The sequence below is a fragment of the Piliocolobus tephrosceles genome, chromosome 16 (genome assembly GCF_002776525.5).
Source record: "Piliocolobus tephrosceles isolate RC106 chromosome 16, ASM277652v3, whole genome shotgun sequence".
Taxonomy (NCBI): domain Eukaryota; kingdom Metazoa; phylum Chordata; class Mammalia; order Primates; family Cercopithecidae; genus Piliocolobus; species Piliocolobus tephrosceles.
In genome coordinates this window covers 32,770,391-32,791,200 of record NC_045449.1, presented here as the reverse complement: position 1 = coordinate 32,791,200, position 20,810 = coordinate 32,770,391, and the positions used below count along the sequence as shown (strand labels likewise).

The 20,810-nt window shown below is 34.8% G+C and overlaps 1 protein-coding gene across 8 annotated transcripts in view; it reads right to left on the bottom strand.

Annotated features, from left to right (window-relative positions):
* The window catches only part of BCAS3 (BCAS3 microtubule associated cell migration factor), a 722,154-nt gene that overhangs the window by 368,202 nt on the left and 333,142 nt on the right, over positions 1–20,810 (bottom strand). For all 8 annotated transcript variants that reach the window (XM_023204675.3, XM_023204674.3, XM_023204677.2 and 5 more), the window contains one exon: positions 18,604–18,754. In XM_023204675.3, the coding sequence (XP_023060443.1) occupies positions 18,604–18,754 (151 nt within the window). The remainder of the gene's footprint in view (positions 1–18,603; positions 18,755–20,810) is intronic.

Below are 20,810 nucleotides of genomic sequence, written 5' to 3'. Positions count from 1 at the left end.
GGAGTTATATATCAATAGCCTCTCAAACCTCAATCTTTTCTGTTGCTCGTGTGTCTGAGGACACATTTAGTAACTGCCATTACTTCCTGTCACTGCCATTAAAAAGAAGTTGCTCTCCTCTGCTTCCCACAAATAGGTTTTCATACTCAGCTTCTACTACTGACCTCACGTCTTTTCAGTCCCATATTTCTGTTCTCTTTTGGTTTATTAAGGGCTTCCCAAAGCAATTTTGCCAACCACCTTTGATAAATTATTTTCTCTAATTCATAAACCAGTAGCCTCATTGTGCACTGGTCAAGATGACAGCCCAGGTAGGAAACAATAAAAACTACAGTTCTGATGTTCCCCTCTGCTAGTCAGCCTCCAACATCAACATTGGTTCTACCTTATTTTGCTCAATTTTTGATTTCCCTTCATCCTTTACTAAAGTATGGTGGGATGGAAAGAGATAGTTTAGGAGTCAGGAAGAAACATGTAGCTGAATCCCAGCACTGTCACCGCTGAGCTGTGTGACTTTTGGTTAAGTCATTTAACCTCTCAGAGCTCAGACTACTAATATGTAAAATAGAAATAGTAATACCTACTTCACAGGATTATTTTAATGATCACATTGTCTCAAAGCACTGTCCCCAGCTCATAGTACCACCTGAGGACTTCTTAGGAGTGCAAGCAAATACTCGTAGACCCCATCCCAGACCTACTAAATCAGAAACTCTGGGAATGGAGCCCAACAATCTGTGTTTTGAAACAAATCCTCCAGATGATTCTGATGCATGCTCAACTCTGAGAACCACTATATTAGACAAAGCAGGTAAAGTTCCCAGGGCAGTACTTTCCTATATCACAGTACTCAGCAAATACTAACTCTTCCATATGGCCCTCGGTCCTAACCTAATCTTCAAAAAACTCAGACTTTGCTTTGGTAATCTCAGTTTCCCAGTTCCTATGACATTTTAAATAGTCTCTCAAACATCTTATATCCTGAGACTTGTTTTAACATCTTCCTCTAAGGAAGGCTAAGTCTGGATCAGAGGCAACTATGATTGGTCCCTTTGGTCTCCCCACTTTGAACAAAATCCATAGAAATGCATATTACTATATACGAAAGAAACCTCTTTTACCATTAATATTTCTTAAAACACTTCTCATTATTCCTGCAACAAAAAACATCCATGCCTAGAATGTCAACCAGTCACAGTGAGACTTCCAGTGACAGGGAATAAAGACATCGTTTTTAAATAAAAAGTTTCTGTGGGGAAATCAATCTGGCTCTATAAACTGTTTCAAGTCTTCATACTTGCATCTGTCACAACTGCAATAAGCTGCCTCCAGAAAGGAAGACTCTCCTCTGCCCTATACCTGAACAAATATGCACCTTCCCATGATATCTGGGTCACTGACATCAGAATTTTCTTTCTGGTTATGATGCTCTCTGTTGCTTTACCTGAGAATATAAGGTTTCCTTCAAAGTTTTTATTTCCATCACTAAACTACTATCATTGAACTGATAAATTCCTCTAACTGGTATCTTAGTGGTACCACTGGTTATTTTTTAACCCTTAGGAGTTTTGGGAGAATGGGGCTAGGGGAATGGGAGAGAGAAAAGTATTGTAGAATTTTTTTGAAAGCAGTTTGCAATTGTGCGACTATGTGCTTTTACTAGAATCACCATCAGAGAACAAAGCTACTACAATGTACCAACAAGCTTCAATGGGACAAACTCAAAGCTCTTTGCCAATTACTGGATGTCATCGTTGTTGTTTTTAAATCATGTGGTAACAAGTGAGCATGCCTCTTCTTAAGAGAAAACATGGTATCTCTGAAGTATGCATCCTAAACAGACTTAAAAATAGTTGCTTCCAGGCCAGATGGCAAACTTTCTAACATGATAATAAAAAGCAGAAAAATGGGCTGGGCACGGTGGCTCATGCCTGTAATCCCAGCACTTCGGGAAGCCAAGGCAGGCAGATCACGAGGTCAGGAGATCAAGACCATCCTGGCTAACACGGTGAAACCCTGTCTCTACTAAAAATACAAAAAAAAAAAAATTAGCCGGGCGTGGTGGCGGGTGCCTGTAGTCCCAGCTACTCCGGAGGCTGAGGCAGGAGAATGGCGTGAACCCGGGAGGCGGAGCTAGCAGTGAGCCGAGATTGCACCACTGCACTCCAGCCCGGGCGACAGAGCAACACTCTGTCTCAAAAAAAAAAAAAAAAAAAAAGAGAGAGAGGACATCAATTTAGTTTCTTGACATACAAACAATATTCTTTGTATGTTTACTAGCTTACAGTCTAATCAGCTCATGTCAAAAGCTAAAATCTCTTATACATCTATAAGTTACATATAATTCTGTTTTGGAACACACAAGTAAAAAGCATCAACACAATGTTATTTTTACATAAGCTCAGTATTTCCTATAGAGAATAAGTATTTTATAGTAAAACTATGCTTAATTTCAGTAAAGAATTATCATTTTTATTCTTATATTTCATCATTTCTCTTTTCCTCTCATAGGGCCTTAAATTCCATTAGTAAAAGTCTGTGTTTATTAAGGAGTCAAAGGAGTTTTCACCCTGAAAATAACTTGCTATCTACTACATAACATAGTGTTGTGTGTTAGGTATGAAGCATATTGGGTAAACACATTCATATCAAGTTATTTCTATCATCAATCTACAATCTGGAATGATTGTGGCATTTCAGCAAAATAAAAACATAAAAATATGTGTGCATCTTTAAGATTTGCAGAGGAATAAAAAGGAGAAATAATCTAATAAAAAGAATGTTATGAATAAAATATCTTCTATGGGATACATTCAAAGTTAGAAATTTTAACTTGGGTTCAATCTGCCCTTCATCCTAAGTTTTTAAAAGTCCAAGAAAGCTTGGCAGAAGTAGAAGGGCTTTTCTAGCAATATGTCAGTGACATACCACATATGAACTTTTCCACAATGACCTAGAATATTTCTATCACAAAATAACCTTTTGTTGATGGAAAGATAAAATACTGAAAAATGATACATATGTGAATGTATTAGAAAAGTGCTAGCTTTGTATATTATGTAAATTTACAGATTGGTGACCCAATCCTCATAGGAAAGAACTCCAATGCTAACCTTTTTTTTCTGTCTTCTTCTCAACATCTCCCTTTCTCTTCCAAAAGGGGTCTTTAAAAAAATCTCATGACACAACATTTGCAAGTTTAGAAAGAATTTCTCTGGGTGTCTGGATGCCTTCTCTCATTTATTTAATCATTTATTAAGTTAATAATACAATTATATAAAAATATTTAAATTTATATTGGTGCCCAAAAGTCTAACTGTATTGATTATGTGGACTCATCCATTTTTTTAAAATGGTTATACATGACAAGACATACTCCTGATGAACTTCTTTCTACTGATAATTCCTGCTCCTTTAACTACCCTTGGCTTTTCATACATAACCCCATGTTCAATAATTTTTAAAAATTTGACTTCTGAGCAAAAAATAAAACAAAAATGGAATGAATCTAACTTTCAGCATCTCAGAAAAAATGACAATCATAAAACATCATATTTACTAAGCCTGATACGAATCAATGTAATCAAAAGAAAAACACACAAGCAAACAAAAAAAACCGAATAACCATATTAACAAATAAGATGCTAAATTAAAAATCAGGAGTTTAACTCTTTGTCATTTCCTGTGAGGAAATGCTTAACTGTCTAACCATAGAATGAGAATCATTTTCACTGCAATCAGAAGAAGTTGTAGGGATATTAACATTACTAGGACTTCAAAAATATTTGCAAAGGCTACTGAAGTTCCCCATTTTTCTTCCCTTGGGCTTTATACGTAATCCAGCCAAGTCAACATACTGAATTTCTCTGGCCTATTTTTTCTCCACATTCAACTGCAAAGAGAAAAAAAAAGAGCACAAAATTCTAACGATATCTGCTTAAAAATTACAGGACAATGATCTCCATCTGAATAGGACAGATGTGAAGTATCTGTGGACAGCATGATAAGCAGCAATGTGCTCCAGTGCCTTGTGTAGAAGGACACAAGCATGGAAGGAGCTAACATGAGACAGAAGCACTGTTTCTTTTCATTTTTAAAACATAAAAGAATAGTCAATGTTTCAGTTTAAATGTAAGACCCAATATTGATCTAAGTATTACAAGTGGTATAACAGCTTTCTATAAAAGAAGAAAAAATATTCTTCATATTCTTTTAGAAGTTTTCTCTCATTCTCAATCTTAGTTTCTAAAATAAGACCTAAATGGGAAAACTGGAAGCATTTTATTTCAAAGAACTAAAGATATTAATAATCTGTCTAAAATTATTCTATTCTTTCATAAATTTTTCTTAAAGGTCTAACAGATTTGTGTAAATGTGGCAGGTAAGAATAAATTCTCCTCTCCATACAAATTGTACCTTTCAAAAAATAAAATCATAAAATTTTAAAATAATTTAGAGAACAAGATTAGTTTCACATGAACTATTTATATCTTGATCAAAACTCTTAGAAAATGCTAGTTAAAACTTTATAAAATATTATGAAAATTTTAATTCTTTAAAATTTACCCCTATAAAATATGAAGACATTTTAGGAGGAAGAAATATACTCATATGGACTACCCATTGTCTACCCGTCATGTATATTTTTTGATAAGCAATTCAAAAATAACAGTAGCTTAAATACTACATGCAGATTTGGAGCTTGATACATTCCTATTTATTTGTAATATGGAAAGCAAAATTCAGATTCAAAAATTCACACTGGAATTATTTATCTTAAATTCCTATGTTAAAAAAAGTATGTTACATGTGTAATTATTTTGTATTATTTTATATAGTCATCCAAACTCAAATATCCTAGCTAAACTAACCTAGACAACGCATAATACCAGGGAAGTCCAAAGTGACTAAAATGTTGAAGACGCATAGTTTACTTTTGAACAAGCTTATTTTGTTACCAAAGGGAATGACTTTATTTTATAACTGACTCATCTGAAAGTACATGAATGTAAAGGACTAAACCTGTTTAATGGAGAATAAAGAACTGGCAGAAATTGTGATATACCAAAAGCAAATTCTTAGCTAAATGTTAACATTGCAACTTGAAACTAATAAAAAGTTTGTAGAAAATTTACATTTCATTTAAAAATCTCATTTTTCATCCAAAATACCTATATTACCCTATAACTGGATATACTAAAAACATATTTATTTAGCATAATGTTTTATTTCAGAACAGTAAATAAAAACATTCTCCGATTGAATGCTAAATAACATGGAAAAATAGCAAAAACTATTAAAACAAAGGAGCTCTTATAAACAGCATGGAAGAAGTTGTCAAATTTATATTCATTTGCTGCCTTAATTTGAGGTTTCATTAAGATCTTAATGGAAAAAACATGCACCACTGAGAAAGTAACATTTTAAAGAAGGACCTTTTAGTCTAGTATAAGTGACTAAAAATGAGTTTCTTGTGAGCTAACGATGGCATCAAACAAACCACAAAGCAGTCTTCTAAAAGACAGGCAATGATTTAAAAGTCTACTATATTTCATATATCCCTTTCTTTAATCTGGCTCTTTTAATCTTGTTTCAACCTCAAATCATTTCTGGTTGACAAGTGCTTTTGCTTAAATGTGAGGAGCACACAAGCTGTTGGAGGAATGAGCTTTACTTACTTAACATACAACAGTTGTTATTCCATCTTTTACTTCTATGCAAAACTTCAATCTTTATTAACATACTAAAACTCCTTGCTTTGTACTTAGAAGAATTTATCCTAAAATGGAATTTAATTCTAAGTTTACTCTACAAAGAAATTCTGTCATATGTTGAATGTGGCATTTAAAATTCACTGATCACTGGAAGGCTCATAAGTAAGATCTGTGTATCTTATTTGTTTTTAGAAGACATCTGGTTAACAAAATGAATAAAGATCGACTTTCATGAGATTTATATTCATGTATATCCTGAATTTGTTTAGAATAGTTTTAAGAACTGTGTCTAATTATAGTTTTCAAGGAGGAAAATTTTATGTTGATTTGTTTTATGTCACCTATTCTTAAGTGATAACAAAATTTTCCAATCTTCCTATGGCATAAAAACATTGAAATAAATTTGTGTCAAATAATAATTAACCTTAAAGAACTATTTAAGCTGTTTTCTGTCCAAGAGAAAAAAACATTGGATAGTTGAGTTTGGATGACTATATAAAATAATACAAAAGAATTACGCATGTAACATACTTTTTTTAACATAGGAATTTAAGGTAAATAATTCCAGTGTGAATTTTTGAATCTGAACTTTGCTTTCAATATTACAAATAAATAGGAATATATCAACATTGAATGTTTTTTTCTAGTGTAATAGAACAGTATGAACAATCCCCAGTTACCAGTTATGAGAACTACACATATTATGTGCAGAACTCTTTTCAGTGTTCTGACTAAATTAATAAAATTAATATAGCTTACATTTCTCAAAACTTCACACTGGTTAACATATCCTTAAAAGTGAAAAACATAATCTAATTTAAAGAAGCTTCTTTTGAAACATGGTATTTTTCCCTGAAACTGGAAAAGAAACAATGGTAGCAGCTAATATTTACTGCACATTTACTATGTGCCAGGCACTGTTATATACTAACAGATACTGAGATATGTATCAGTTTATTTAATACTCATAGTGAGTCCATTACATAGGTACATTTAATACATAAGGAAATAAAAAATAGAAAGATTTTAGAAAATTCCCCCCAAATCATATAGTTAGTAAGTGTGTGAATTGGGATCTAAGACCCATGCAGTCTGACTCTTAACCATTAAACAATTTATACCATTCTTAACACATTCTACTTCCCATCTTTACATGAAAGTATTAAACATATTCTAATTCTTTTCTATGACCTTCCTGTCTTAAGACTGACAAAGCTGTATTCTACGCATTGATATGAAATAATTTATTAAATAATTAAGCTATGATGAGTATGGGCTAATAATTCAAAATAATAAATTATTTAGGAGGTTTTATGTAAAATACATATTTCGTCATTACGTAGCTTCTTAAATACCTAAACTATTCAAAAACAGAACAAAATGCAACAAAAACTTTATAAGGCCCTTTTGGTATACCTTAAATATATTTATATTTCAAAATAAATCACGTCCTCAAATGCTATGCATGATATGTAGGGAACTTCTAACGCCATAATACTCAAAGCTTTAAACTTGGGTATTAGCCTTGTCTTGTAATATTTATGAGCATTATGAGAGAATTCTTCTATTTAAAAACAGTTCATCTGTTTTTTTTTTATTACTTTTTAAAGAATGAAGTGAAACCAAGAAAACCACTTTTCTAAAGCTTAAATATCAACATTCATGTTCCGTCTACAAATTATTCAGTAACTTGGTGCATCTATCTGTGATCAGGCCATGCAACTGGAAATAAAACTAGAAAACAAATTACTTTTTGAGAGTACAGCAAATGAATGAGGCATGCGGGACTGAACTGGAACTCACCATGGAGCTTTTATGGAAAAACACCCCGCTCCAAAGAGATAAGGCCTTCATGGAAAAGGGGGAAAAATGCAAAAAAATTAGAGAAAAACTCATTTAACATTAGCAAATACATGTATATCATACTGTTATAGAGTATGGATAAAAATAACTAAAAAATTAGTAATCATTTACAATTCTGCTGTACATACTGTCTGATATAACCAATAAACAAAATGATGTGTAGTAACAAGGCCCTTAATTTTCAGAGTTAGGGATTCAAAATTTTCTATTTCTCCCCCTTTTCTGGAGCACCCCTGTAGTATTTCTAAGTCAAAATAAAATAAAATTCACTGCTGAAGCCCTTTAAAACAAAGCATAAGTTAAATGGAATAACCAGATGGAGAAGAGTGAGATCAATAGCAACCAATGTGTGGCTGTGTGACACAAAATGGTTAAAATTAGCTAACAATGACTGGATAAAAAATTTGACATGACATTGTCCACTTTTCACTGGTTCCAGTCTCAGAACCACAGAAAGAGGCACATATTTTTCAAGTTGCTTATTTATTATACGTTGAATTGTATATTGTTGGTCAAAGGAAAAAACACTAAGTACAACTAGTATAATTTTTCTCTATTTTTGATCATAATCCAGGAAATTAGGATGTCTCTTAATAGTGGTATAAGAGGTTAGCTTCCTTTACCTGGTCTGTACTAGGTTAGGCTAGTACACAGTAAACTAAAGCTACAATCACGTGTTTTAAATACAACTGGGATATAAAGTAAGACTTCAATGTTATACATATTTATTCTCAAAATTCTGTTCCCAGCATTTAAGATATGCCATGCGTATCTGCACATGAAGAAAACTGAGTGATTTAAAGACAGCCAAACCAAATGGCACTGTAACATTTGACATTTGGAAGCCATAACAAAGGGAGGAGAAAAGCGCATTGGTAAAATGTGGGTATTTCCTTCTTCAAAATTGGTTCTAGGATTAAAAACATTTTAAAAAAATCTTGCTGATTAGCCTTAACTTTTTCCCAGTAAACTGAGTATATTTGACCAGAAAGCAAAACTTGAGAAAAATGTTTTCATGACAGTGAGTACAATTTTGAGGCTTGAAGCGCATTGTATACAAAGAAAGGAACACAGACAGAAGAAACTGAGGTAGAAGGAAAAATGGGACATATAAAACATAAACAAAATTTTAGAGATGATGCCAATGCCAAGCAAGGATAGCTCTCTCTCAGTTAGTAATAAGAATATACCCAGCAATACAATGGCAGCATCCACATTTAAAATACTAGATTTTAAACTTTTTTGACTGTGAACCCATAGAAATACATTTTAAGATATAAGCTGGTATGTGCATGAATACACACAAACAAGACTGAAGCAATAATTTAATGAGCGTGTTATTTGGAATAAACACTATTACTTAATAAATAATTTAATGAATGCATTATTTGTAATAAACATTACTATTTTTTATTTCAGTGTTTTATAAACATTGATGTTGGGATTATGTTACAATGCAGATAAATGCATATTCTACCACAGTGGGTCTGGCTGGGATCTGAGATTCTGTATTTCCAATAAGCTCCTAGGTAACAACAATGCTGCTGGTCCGCAGAACCAGTGGCAGAATTGCATTTTATTCTATTCTACTTCATTAAAGAAAAAAAAATGTTGGCCATAATCTCCTTATATGATTTCATGACTAATTACCTCCAAACCAAAATGTTACTAGAGCTCAGCTTGCAGTTTGACAAACACAGATTTAAATAACTAAAATTACTTGAAGAGTACAATCTCTCAACTGAACAGTGAGCCCGTTCTGAAATGACAGGAAAAGGAATGGTTCAAGCTATTTCTATATGCCTACAAATACCTCTAAAACGAAGAGATTTTTGTTGTCACACAGTATACAACTTCTCTTAATTTTACCTAATTAGGAAAGACACCTGAAATAACCAAATTGTCCAAACGATTCTGACAAAAGTGACTGTAAGCTGGAACATCCAGGCTTACATTGCTCTTTAGTGTATATTGCACCTACTCAGGGTAGTCTCCCATCTCATCCAGAACATCAGCATACTGATTTATCATAAAGAATTTAGAAGTTTACCTTAGTCCTTATTACTTAAAAGGTTTCTCCATTGATTGCGAAAACCAAACAAGCAAAAATGAAACAAAAACTTCAAGTGTCTAAACACTCAAAAGACCATCTGATATTCCCTACCTGTAGCGTCAGTAAATACCTTTCTTCCAGGTTTAGGTTTCCTTTTATGTAAAAGGAAACCAAAGAAAAATACGTTAACCAAAGAAAAATACAGAAACTTTAAAAAAGAAAAAAAAAAAAAAAAAAAAAAAAAACCTCTAGATTTTCCTTTCCAGGCAGTAACAGGTTGCCAACAAGATTTCTCCAGCTACTTTCTTGTACTATGACCCTAAAATGCACCATAGAACTCCAGACACTGTAGTTTGCAGGCCTGTACTAAATAAATAACATCATTGTTAAGTTTGAAGACAATAAGGTTCACTATTCACAATTTGACCCACTTGTGTTAGTTTAAAGTTATTCTACTTCAATCAAACTAGGATTCACTGGCTAACAGAACTCAAGGAGAAAGGGGGCTGGAGAGACAAGGTGAGAACCTGGTTTAGCATGTACACTTGGCATGTATAAAATCTATACTCACCCACCTCTGGCCTAGTCCTACAAGCTAGACCTCTGCCATATACATGTAAAAGAAGATCCACAAACTCCAAAGAATTATAGTGACTGATGTAATTACTGTCTTTGTAAGGGTAGTGTCAGCTGTTCTTTTGAAATGTGCCTGCTTCATCTTTCCTCAGTAGCAAAGGAATGAAAATATAAAGTCACGAAGTACAAATCCATGATCCAGCTGTCTTCACCTATGACTTCCCTCTCCCCTCCCAAAAGTTCACAGCTGTAGTACTGTATTAAAGCGAGATGAGGGTGGAAAGAAAAAAGATAATAGAGTGGGAGTGTATACTGAATGAAATATTCTCTGTATTAACACACGCAACCCAAATTACTATATTCAAATCTGAATAATTGGTGTTTTCCAATCACCGCTAAATTTTAGCAGGCTTAACAATCCTGCCATATAAAACCTACTCAATTTGTCATAATTATACCCCTTCTGAGCTGAATTCTGATTTTTAAATCTCAGGAAAATGTGGTAAAGAGACTAAAAATCCAGAAATATTACAGACTTATGTATAGGCCACCGTGAAATGACCTAGCCATTAGTTCTCAAAGGGTTTCTTCGGGAGACTCCCAGAAGATAGGAAAGAATTATGTTTTATAATATACCATAACACCATGTAAGTCATTCAACTGACTCATTTTGTTGAATGCCACATGGTACCACAAAGTCTTCAATCTTACTAGCTGAAAACAAGGCAAATATGAATAATTTTTTTAATATGGGAAAAAAGTAAAACTAGATTTGATTTGAAATCCTCCAATCCTCTATAATCTGTTCAATTTCAATTAATTATGTCCTAAGACAATTCAGGCACTGCCACAGAAAAGACATCAGAATGAGCCTATATAAATATTAAAAGTAATAAACAGAGATGAAGCAGAGAAAAAGCTATACAACATTATGTGTCAAATATTGAAACAGAGCCATATTTCTCTAAAAATAAATTCTAGGGATGCTAATAACTTCTAAATTCTGTGTGCCCTCTGTTAAAACAACAACTGAAGTGAACTCGCATTTCCCACGTGCATCTCAGTAAATTATTCCTAATATCATTTTTAAGTTCTATTTTGAATTTTTCATTAATTTTAATTGCTCCCTACCAAAGAGACCTATGGTATTATTGGTAGTCAACTACTGATCTGTAGGGGAAACCGAAGCTAAAACAGACAAGTGTCTAATTTGAGATACACATGATACCCAATTTTAAATGACAAACTCAAGATTTAGAAGATTTTCATTAGCAGGCTGGGCATGGTAGCTCATGCCTATAATTCCAGCACTTTGGGAGGCTGAGGCAGGACTGATTGAGGGTAGGAGTTCAAGACTAGACTGGGCAATATAGCAAGACCTCATCTCTACAAAACATTTAAAAAATTAGCCAGGTGCGGTGACATATGCCTGTAGTGCCAGCTACTCAGGAGGTTGAAGCAAGATGATCACTTGAGCCCAGGAGTTTGAAGATACAGCAAACTACAATCACACTACTACACTTGAGCCTGGGTGACTTTTCATTAGGAAAAAAACATTGATAATGTTAAAATTCTGTTATATGTGGCAAAAAAAGAGATTAACATAACATAAATAATGTCAAACTTCTGTAGAAATGTATGCCTGCTGACTTTTAAAACTATGGTATAGGCCGGGTACAGTGGCTCACGCCTGTAATCCCAACACTTTGGGAGGCTGAGGCAGGTGTATCACGAGGTCAAGAGATCGAGACCATCCTGGCTAACACGGTGAAACCCCATCTCTACTAAAAATACAAAAAAACTAGTGGGGCATGGTGGCAGGCGCCTGTAGTCCCAGCTACTTGGGAGGCTGAGGCAGGAGAATGGCGTGAACCTGGGAGGTGGAGCTTGCATTGAGCTGAGATCATGCTACTGCTCTCCAGCCTGGGCTACAGAGCAAGGAGACTTCATATCAAAAAAAAAAAAAAAAAAAAAAGATATATATATACATACACACACACACACACACACACACACACACACACACATAGTATATAGTAGACATCATCCAAAAAACATTCCCAGATTTATGGTAACATGCAATGAACTATGGTGTAGTTTAAGTACTCCACTGATTTAGCAGAAAAATTGGAACTCAAACTATGTTAAATATACTGCATATGTAGTCACATCCATATATATTCCAATGAAAATACGTTGTCCATTATTTAATATCTGGAACCGAACATACATTACTTAGTTATGAAGAACTGGTAGTTACATAAGGCAGAGACATGAGGTGGGGAATTACCCAAGCTATTGTATCTCTATCTGGTGGGTCTTTCTCCAAATATTTCCAATTTAATTCTCCAAACTTTGCCTATAAAGTTTAGGGCTCAGGCCAAACTGTGTAAATAAGCCAAGGTGTACCTAATTGAATTAAAATAAGGAATAGAATTTCTGCAAGGCCTAGTATAAGCCAATATCATTTACTTGCATAGCCAAGTCTGATGGTAGATTTGGTCTACAAATATCAACTGGATGTGTCTGATTAAATGCTCTTTAATGCTTCCATTTAATATCATTTAAAAGCATCTATGCTTTCTAAGTGGGGCCTGTGCTCATCAGCACTGGCTTACAGCTGCTCAACCATCCTGAGACTTAGAAATGGGATTGAAGAACTGGTAGAAACTCATACATGATAAGAATAAAAGATTATAATCCATATATATAAACTTTTTCTTCAGGTGAAGAAATTTACCTAGGACACACTAGCAAATAGGTGGTAGAACCCAGATGAGAAGCAGCCAGGGCCTCAGACTCCTAATTCAATATTTTTTCCACTACATTACTTAACCTACTTCTACAGGGTGCGTCTCAAGGTTCCTAATAACCACCTAAATCGTCACAAAGAAATGAATAAACATGGCCGGGCGTGGTGGTTCATGCCTATAATCTCAGCACTTTGGAAGGGTGAGGCAGTTGGATCACTTGAGACCAGGAGTTCAAGACCAGCTTGGGCAACATGGAGAAAACCAATCTCTACAAAAAATACAAAAATTAGCCAGACATGGTGGCGCACACCCACCTGTAGTCCCAGCTACTCAGGAGGCTGAGGCAAGAGAGTCACTTGAGCCCAGGAGGCAGAGGTTGCAGTGGGTGGAGATCACACACCACTGCACTCTAGCCTGGCTGACAGAGCGAGACTCTGTCTCAAAAAAAAAAGAAAGAAAAGAAAAGAAATGAGTAAATATAAAGAAGGGGAGGGGGAAAGAAATTAGGAGCTACTTTCATTTAAGGAAAAGGAAACCTACGAGACAGCAAAATCATCCCATGTTTACTTCACAAAAAGTGGTCTACCTAGTACGAGCAAGGAAGTAACTTCATTTTCAATTTTAATATTTTTTATTCCCACGGAACTACCTACCATGACTTCTTTTTGAAATTTACTGTTCTTTGCCTGTGTCCATAAAATAATTTGTATATATAAATAATTTTAGATTTAAGCAGATAAAAGTAAGCTCATTGAGGAACTTTTTTTGTGAATCGTTACACAGAAAATATTTTTTAAAACTTGATCACTCACTTGATAATGCCAAACATCTATGAAATGCTGCTAATAAATCCCTACTACAAAAACCTAACATCCAAGATATGGAGCAACCTCTTAGCACCTAATTTCACTTTTAAAAGATTAGGAGAACTATTCTTATTTATATATGATAAGAACATGATGGATGTGATAACCTGGTCTTTTTAAACCTCCAGTCTTAAACTGAAAGAAAACAGAGTCTGTTTGAATGGGTGATTATTGGAGCCAAATAATTTCCAACACTTCTTTTACCTCCATCAATGTATACTGTCATAGAGTCAAGCAGCAGCTGTTGCCAAAACAGGCCTTATTACCTCCAAGTGCTGCTTCAAGGTACTGAACAAGAAGGTGTAAACACATCTGTCTTCTGCTATTTGTAGTTCTACTGGCCTCATGTATGTCTTGCAGTGAGACAGATGGTCCCTGACACTGCACAGGCTTTCAGGCATATGTATTTGCAAACATAAGAAGGCAGATGTTGAATATGGTGAACACACGATTTGTCCCCTTAAGGTTTAAGTTGAGGCTTCTATCTCAATTTGGATATTTAATTACTGGATCCTAGAAATCTTTAGAAATCTCTACTTTAGAAATATAACACTTTACGGTTATTTTATGACTACGTGCAAAATACCTCAGACATAGACCAAGTGGAAACTTATCTAACCTAAGTACATAATTTTACCAACTACATTATCAGGTATATTGAAAACAGAATATAATTTACCTGTCTATAAGTGGGTCACTCTGGGTTCTCTTTCTACATAAGCCATGTCACATACTTCTTGTTGATTTTATTTTAAAAATACTGGGAAAAGAATTTTATAAAATCAAAGCTTGAGTAAATGAGAATTTACAGAATAAAAAGAGACACAGAAAATGAAAACTCTCATTTGCTCATCACCCTGGTGACGTTAATGGAGCCATCAGATTTCTCAGCAAATACAATAAAATTTAATGTCAATAATTAATGGAAATTAGCTAACTCCGGTCTTAAGAATTTGTCATAGTAAAAAAAAATTTAATAAAATAAATATAGCCTTTAAAATCTAATACGATAAAAGCTAATAGGATGAAATATTGTCTGAGATCTGCTTCAAAACTCAGCATATGGCAAAAATGAAAATTCACAGAATATATTTGGTTCTCACAAATCAAATATTACTTTTAACAAGGCAAAATACATGTATTTTAGTGAAAATGTTAAATTTTAAGATAATAAAATCATATATTCTGAAAACTTTATGATTAAATGTTTGGATAACTTATAGTAAAAGAATAATCAGAAAAGTCAATAGTAGTTTCCAAGTATAATCAACGAACTCTTCAGAGAGTGGCTTAGGAGCGTTCCCCAGCCTTTGTGACACTAGGAGCAGGTTTCATGGAAGTGTCACCTCAGATCATGAGGCATGAGATTCTCATAAGGAGCGTGCAACCTAGGTCCCTCACATGTGTAGTTCACAACAATAGGGTTTGCACTCTTATGAGAATCTAAAGCTGCCACTGATCTGACAGGAGGCAGAGCTCAGGCAGTGATGCTCACTCACCTGTTGTTCACCCCCTGCTGTGCGGCTCAGTTCCTAACAGGCCAGGGACTGGTACCAGTCTGTGGCCCAGGGGTTGGGGACCTCTGGCTTAAGGATATTGAATCTTGTCATCTAACAACAGTCAAGTATAAGTTATAATTGACCACTATCATCAAGTCTTATCAGTTACTGTACTCTATATTAATAGGAAGGGATAAAAAAATAGTAGATGGCGAGAGAAAAAAGGAATAGTAGGTTGGGTAATTCGTAGTACACTAAAGCTATGCTACAAGTAGAAAGTTCACTGTAGACAACAATTATGTGGAATTAAAAAAACTAATCAAATACGTTCAAGATCACTTCTTCTGATAAATGTACTACAGTTATATAAGCGAATGTCCATGCCTTTAGAAATTACACATTGAAGTATGTAGGGACAAGGGTATACTAAGTCTGCAATTTATTGTAAGACAATTAGGAAAAACGTAACACGTTAGTGTATACACAGGCAGAGGGAGAGAACGTGAATGACGTGTTAGTGTATATTCAGGCAGAGGGAGAGAATATGAATGATAAAGCAAATAAGTTGATCTATTAACATTTGGGGCCGGGCGTGGTGGCTCATGCCTGTAAAACCAGCACTTCGGGAGGCCGAGGCAGGTGGATCACCTGCCTGATTGAGGTCAGGAATTCGAGACCAGCCTGGCCAACATGGCAAAACCCCGTCTGTACTAAAAATACAAAAATGAGCTGGGTGTGGTGGTGCACACCTGTAATCCCAGCTACTAGGGAGGCTGAAGCAGGAGAATTGCTTGAACCAGGGAAGCAGAGGAGGTTGCAGTGAGCCAAGATCACACTACTGCACTCTAGCCTGGGAGACAGAGAAAGACTATGTCAAAAAAAAAAAAATTGGGGAATTTGGGTATACAAGAATTCCTTTGGATAGTCTTGGAACATTTCTGTAAGTCTGAAACTATGTCACAAATAAATTAAAACCTAGTACTCATTGTGTGACAAGTATCAATTATTCTCTCTGAACACTTCAATACAAGGCATGCTAAAAAGAATTTGAAACCACGGCAGAAATGAAATGGTATGAATTGAGATACAAAGCCTAGTAAACAGTATGATACAAGTATCTTAACTAACATTTGTTTCAAAGCACATAAAATAACTCAAATTGATAACACTTCCCTTATTAATAATTGTTCATAATACAACAGAATGCTCCAAAAATCTGAGAACAGAGAGCAAATTTTTATAAGAAAAGGAAACATAGGAATTTTATCTAAATTCATAATGTGTGGTAACACAGGAGGACACCAAATGACTAACAGTTTCTACTCATCTTAGTGTAGAGAGAAATGCAGTAGTAAGAGGGAGACAGAGAGAAAGAGAGCAAGAGATTTTATCTTCTTATGGAAAATTTCAAACACTACATAAAAAAGTAGGCTCACTTCCCATCCCTCTCCATAAATATTATGAATTAAATTCTAACATCATATCATTTTATGCACTAAACTTCAGTTACTATTTCAGAGATATATTTGGAGAAGTTCATTAGAAAAAGAGAGCTAATCTTTGCATTATAAAACAGGACAGCTCTTATGTTAAAATTAAATAAACACACGACAGAAACAAAGCACCAGAATATGCTTTTATGACTCCAGGAGCCTTTTGAACCTTCTTAAATTTCCCTCACTCTGAATATAAAATTAAAATACAGAGAAACAATTTTGAGGATGGTTTCACTCAGATTCAGGAAAGACAGGCTAAAATCTGTAAGTACTTTGGAGAACTGTACAATGCTGGAGTGAATCAAGATGATACAGTTATGTACTGACTAACTTCAGTAAGTAAAAAAGAAACTTTAAAGTTATGATTCCAGATTTAGTCCCATTTTTGATTCTACATCACAGGAATGTAATATACAATGAAAAAATAACCTAATTGTCAATATAAAGGACATAACCTCTTCACTATTCACAGCCATTATTCTTAACTTATTTTAAAATAAACTAACAGAGGAAGAGAAAGTTGAAATCCAACTTAAGATTATACTTTTGCTGGACCCAAGGAGTTAAAAAGTTGAAAAAAATTAAAAAGATATGCAGGCCAAATTATTGGTGCCTTAACATGTCTGATTTGGGATGAAGTTTTGCTAAAAAATACAGCAAATGCCACAGACTCAATTTTATGTCTGCATGCAGCAACAGGATCTCTCTCTATACAAACACCACTCCACCTAGCTACAGGGTCAATTTCTATGTTATGGTGATACCTGGAGCTCAAAGGCCTTATCCCTGAGACTACTGAGTATTTCTTCTCACAAAAGTGACCTCTGTAAACACATTAATACTGAACACAACAAAATTAAGATATATTGACATAGCAGCCAAATAATTTAATATATTCCTTTCATTGGAAAGAACTTGAGGACTGTTTGAGGCCAGACAGGGTTTTCGCCTGACTACTTTAACACAGAAATGTAAAAACATTGTTCCATTTCAAATTAGGTGAAACTTCAGGATTGCTCACTATGGAAAACAAGTAATTTGCCTATAAACATACACATTTTCTGATATAAAATGGATTTCCAGTGTTAACATACAATTGAATATCTAATAATATCATAGACCTAGCAGTTTATTTTCAGGAACCTAATGAAGTGATAATCTTATATTCCTAAGGGGTAGCAAATTGCTAAAATAAGCACAAATAAATCAAGTGAGTCATCAAAAGTCTTTAAGGAAGTTAATGACCAATCTTAATAAAGCCAAAATCTTAGTGCACTGGCTTTGAAAACTACCAAAAACATCACATTGTCCTGACACTAACGACAGATTATTATATGTAAATTATATCTCAATAGAGATGATTTTTTTTTTCAAAGTATTAAAAAGATGGTTGTCATCTAAGGTTCTCTCCGCAATTCTATCTGTCAAAATTTGGGAGTCATTTCAAATCCCGAAAGAGCTAGGAAAATGAAACTGTACTTGCAGGCAAAGCCACAAGGCAGTAAGGATAAGACGAAGTAGATGGATCTGTTTTTGATTAGCCAATACTAGTTTTCACAGCTTGTCACTGCTTTGTTTTCTCGATGGATGTGTGTATACACGGTTGTGTGCAAGTATGTTTGTGCAAGTTTTAGGCTTTGTACTTAATCTGATGCCATTAAGTCTCATTTGAGCTGGAAATGAAGAACATAATAAAAACCACACAAAGAAAAAGTATGTTTTATTTTTATTCATTCAACCCTATAAAACAGCTGTTAAGAAAGCACCAAGCCTGAAGCCTTACCCTGTTCGTTTGGTGATGGTCCCCAATGTCATTGGCTGCTTGATTTGTGCAAGAGGCATCACTACCATCAAGCTGGGGAGAGGAGAGAGTCGAGGGTTGCCAGGGTTGTTGTTGGTAAAATTGTTATAGGAGTCTTGGCTGTTCAGTTTTCCTACAAAGAGAAAAATAAAGAAAAGCATCACCGAGGGAAGTTTCCTATCTCTGATAGGGTTTTCACTGACTCCAGTAATCATTTAAGAAAGGCATGAAAGGGGCTGGGTGCGGTGGCTCATGCCTGTAATCCCAGCACTTTGGGAGGCCGAGATGGGTGGATCACAAGGTCAGGAGATTGAGACCACCCTGGCTAACACGGTGAAACCCCATCTCTACTAAAAATACAAAAATTAGCCGGGTGCGGTGGCGGGCGCCTGTAGTCCCAGCTACTCGAGAGGCTGAGGCAGGAGAATGGTGTGAACCCAGGAGGTGGAGCTTGCAGTGAGTGGAGATTGCGCCACTGCACTCCAGCCTGGTCAACAGAGCGAGACTCCGTCTCAGGAAAAAAAAAAAAAAAAAAAAGGCCTCAAAGGTAGAATTGATGCCAAGAGAATTACAATTATGTGGATGAGAAGAAACCAAACTATTCTTGGAGAGCTGAATAGCTCATGCCTGCAATCCCAGCACTTTGGGAGGCCAAGGCAGGAGGCCAGGAGTTTGAGGCCAGCCTGGGCAACATAGTGAGACCCCATCTCTACAAAAAATTTCAAAAATTAGCTGAGTATTGTGGTACACGCCTGTCATCCTAGCTGCTCAAGACTGAGGCAAGAGGATTACTTGAGTCCAGAAATTCAAGGTTACAGTGAAATATGACAGCACCCCTACGCTCCAAGCCTGGGTGACATACAGAGACCCTGTCTCTAAACAAACAAACAAAAAAGAAGTATTCTGGTAATATCAAGTGTGACTTAATTATTAACATATTTCAGTCTTTGGGAATTAGGGCTGAATTCCTTATCTTTCTAAAGACAGTTAAGGTGGTTTGTTGCCCTGCTTAGGTCCTCACATCCAACACAATCTGCTAGTTCCCCCATACCTTGTCAATTTCTAAACAAAAGCCAGCTGAACTTTTCATAGGGATTACATTTAACCTGGAGATCAATTTGGGGAATACTGCCATTTTAACAATAATATGTCTTTTAATCCAAGAACTTGGGATGCCTTTCCATTTACCTAGGTATTCTCAAATTTCTTTCAATGTTGCTCTGTAGTTTTCAGGGTACAAGTTTTATACTTCTTTGGTTAACTTACTACTAATTATTTCATTCTTTTTCATGCAATTTGAAAATGGAATTGTTTTCTTAATTTCATTTTTCAGATTATTCATTGCTAATGTATAGAAATACAGGTAACTTTTGTATACTGATCTTGTATCCTACAACTTTGCTGAACTCATTTCTTAGTTCTAGTAATTTCTTCTGGATTCCTGAGGATTTTCTACACACATAATTATGTCATCCTCAAAAAAGAGATAGTTTTACTTCTTCCTTTCCAGTCTAGATGACTTTTTTTTTTTTTTTTTTTTTTGCCTCACTGACCTACCTAGAACTTTCAGTGCAATGTTGATTTGACAGGGGAAAAGCAAACTTTGATTTATTTTTCGCTCATTTTTGTGTATGTAGTGAGAGTTGAGGCTCATTGTGCTCTTTTTTTTAAAACATAGATGTGTAATTGTTCCATCACCATTTGCTAAAAAGATTATCCTTTCTCCTTTAATTGCCTTTCCATGTTTGTCAAAAACCAACTAACCATATACATGTGGGTCTATTTCTGGATTGATCTATGTGTTCCATTGATCTATGTAGCCTTTCAGTAATACCACATTTTCTCAATTACTGTAGTTTTCTAGTGAGTCTTATTAATTGATGGGTTTATAGAGAAAGTATAAAAATTACCTCATTTTCTGTGTTACGGAATAAGCCAGTGCCTGTAAGCCAACAACTCTTTCATGCAAAAAACTTCTTATTGATCTAATGTTAATTTTATATCACTGTTCTTGACTGTTGATAAAAATTATCAACTCCATTTATGTGGTTAGCAATAGATAAGGCATTTAAAAAATGATAACCACAGTAAACACACATATAATTGTTTTTACTGATTTGAATTAAGTTGACAAATGTATGCACACAACAAAAGAATCCCCCCCAAAAGTCCTAATTAATATCTTATTT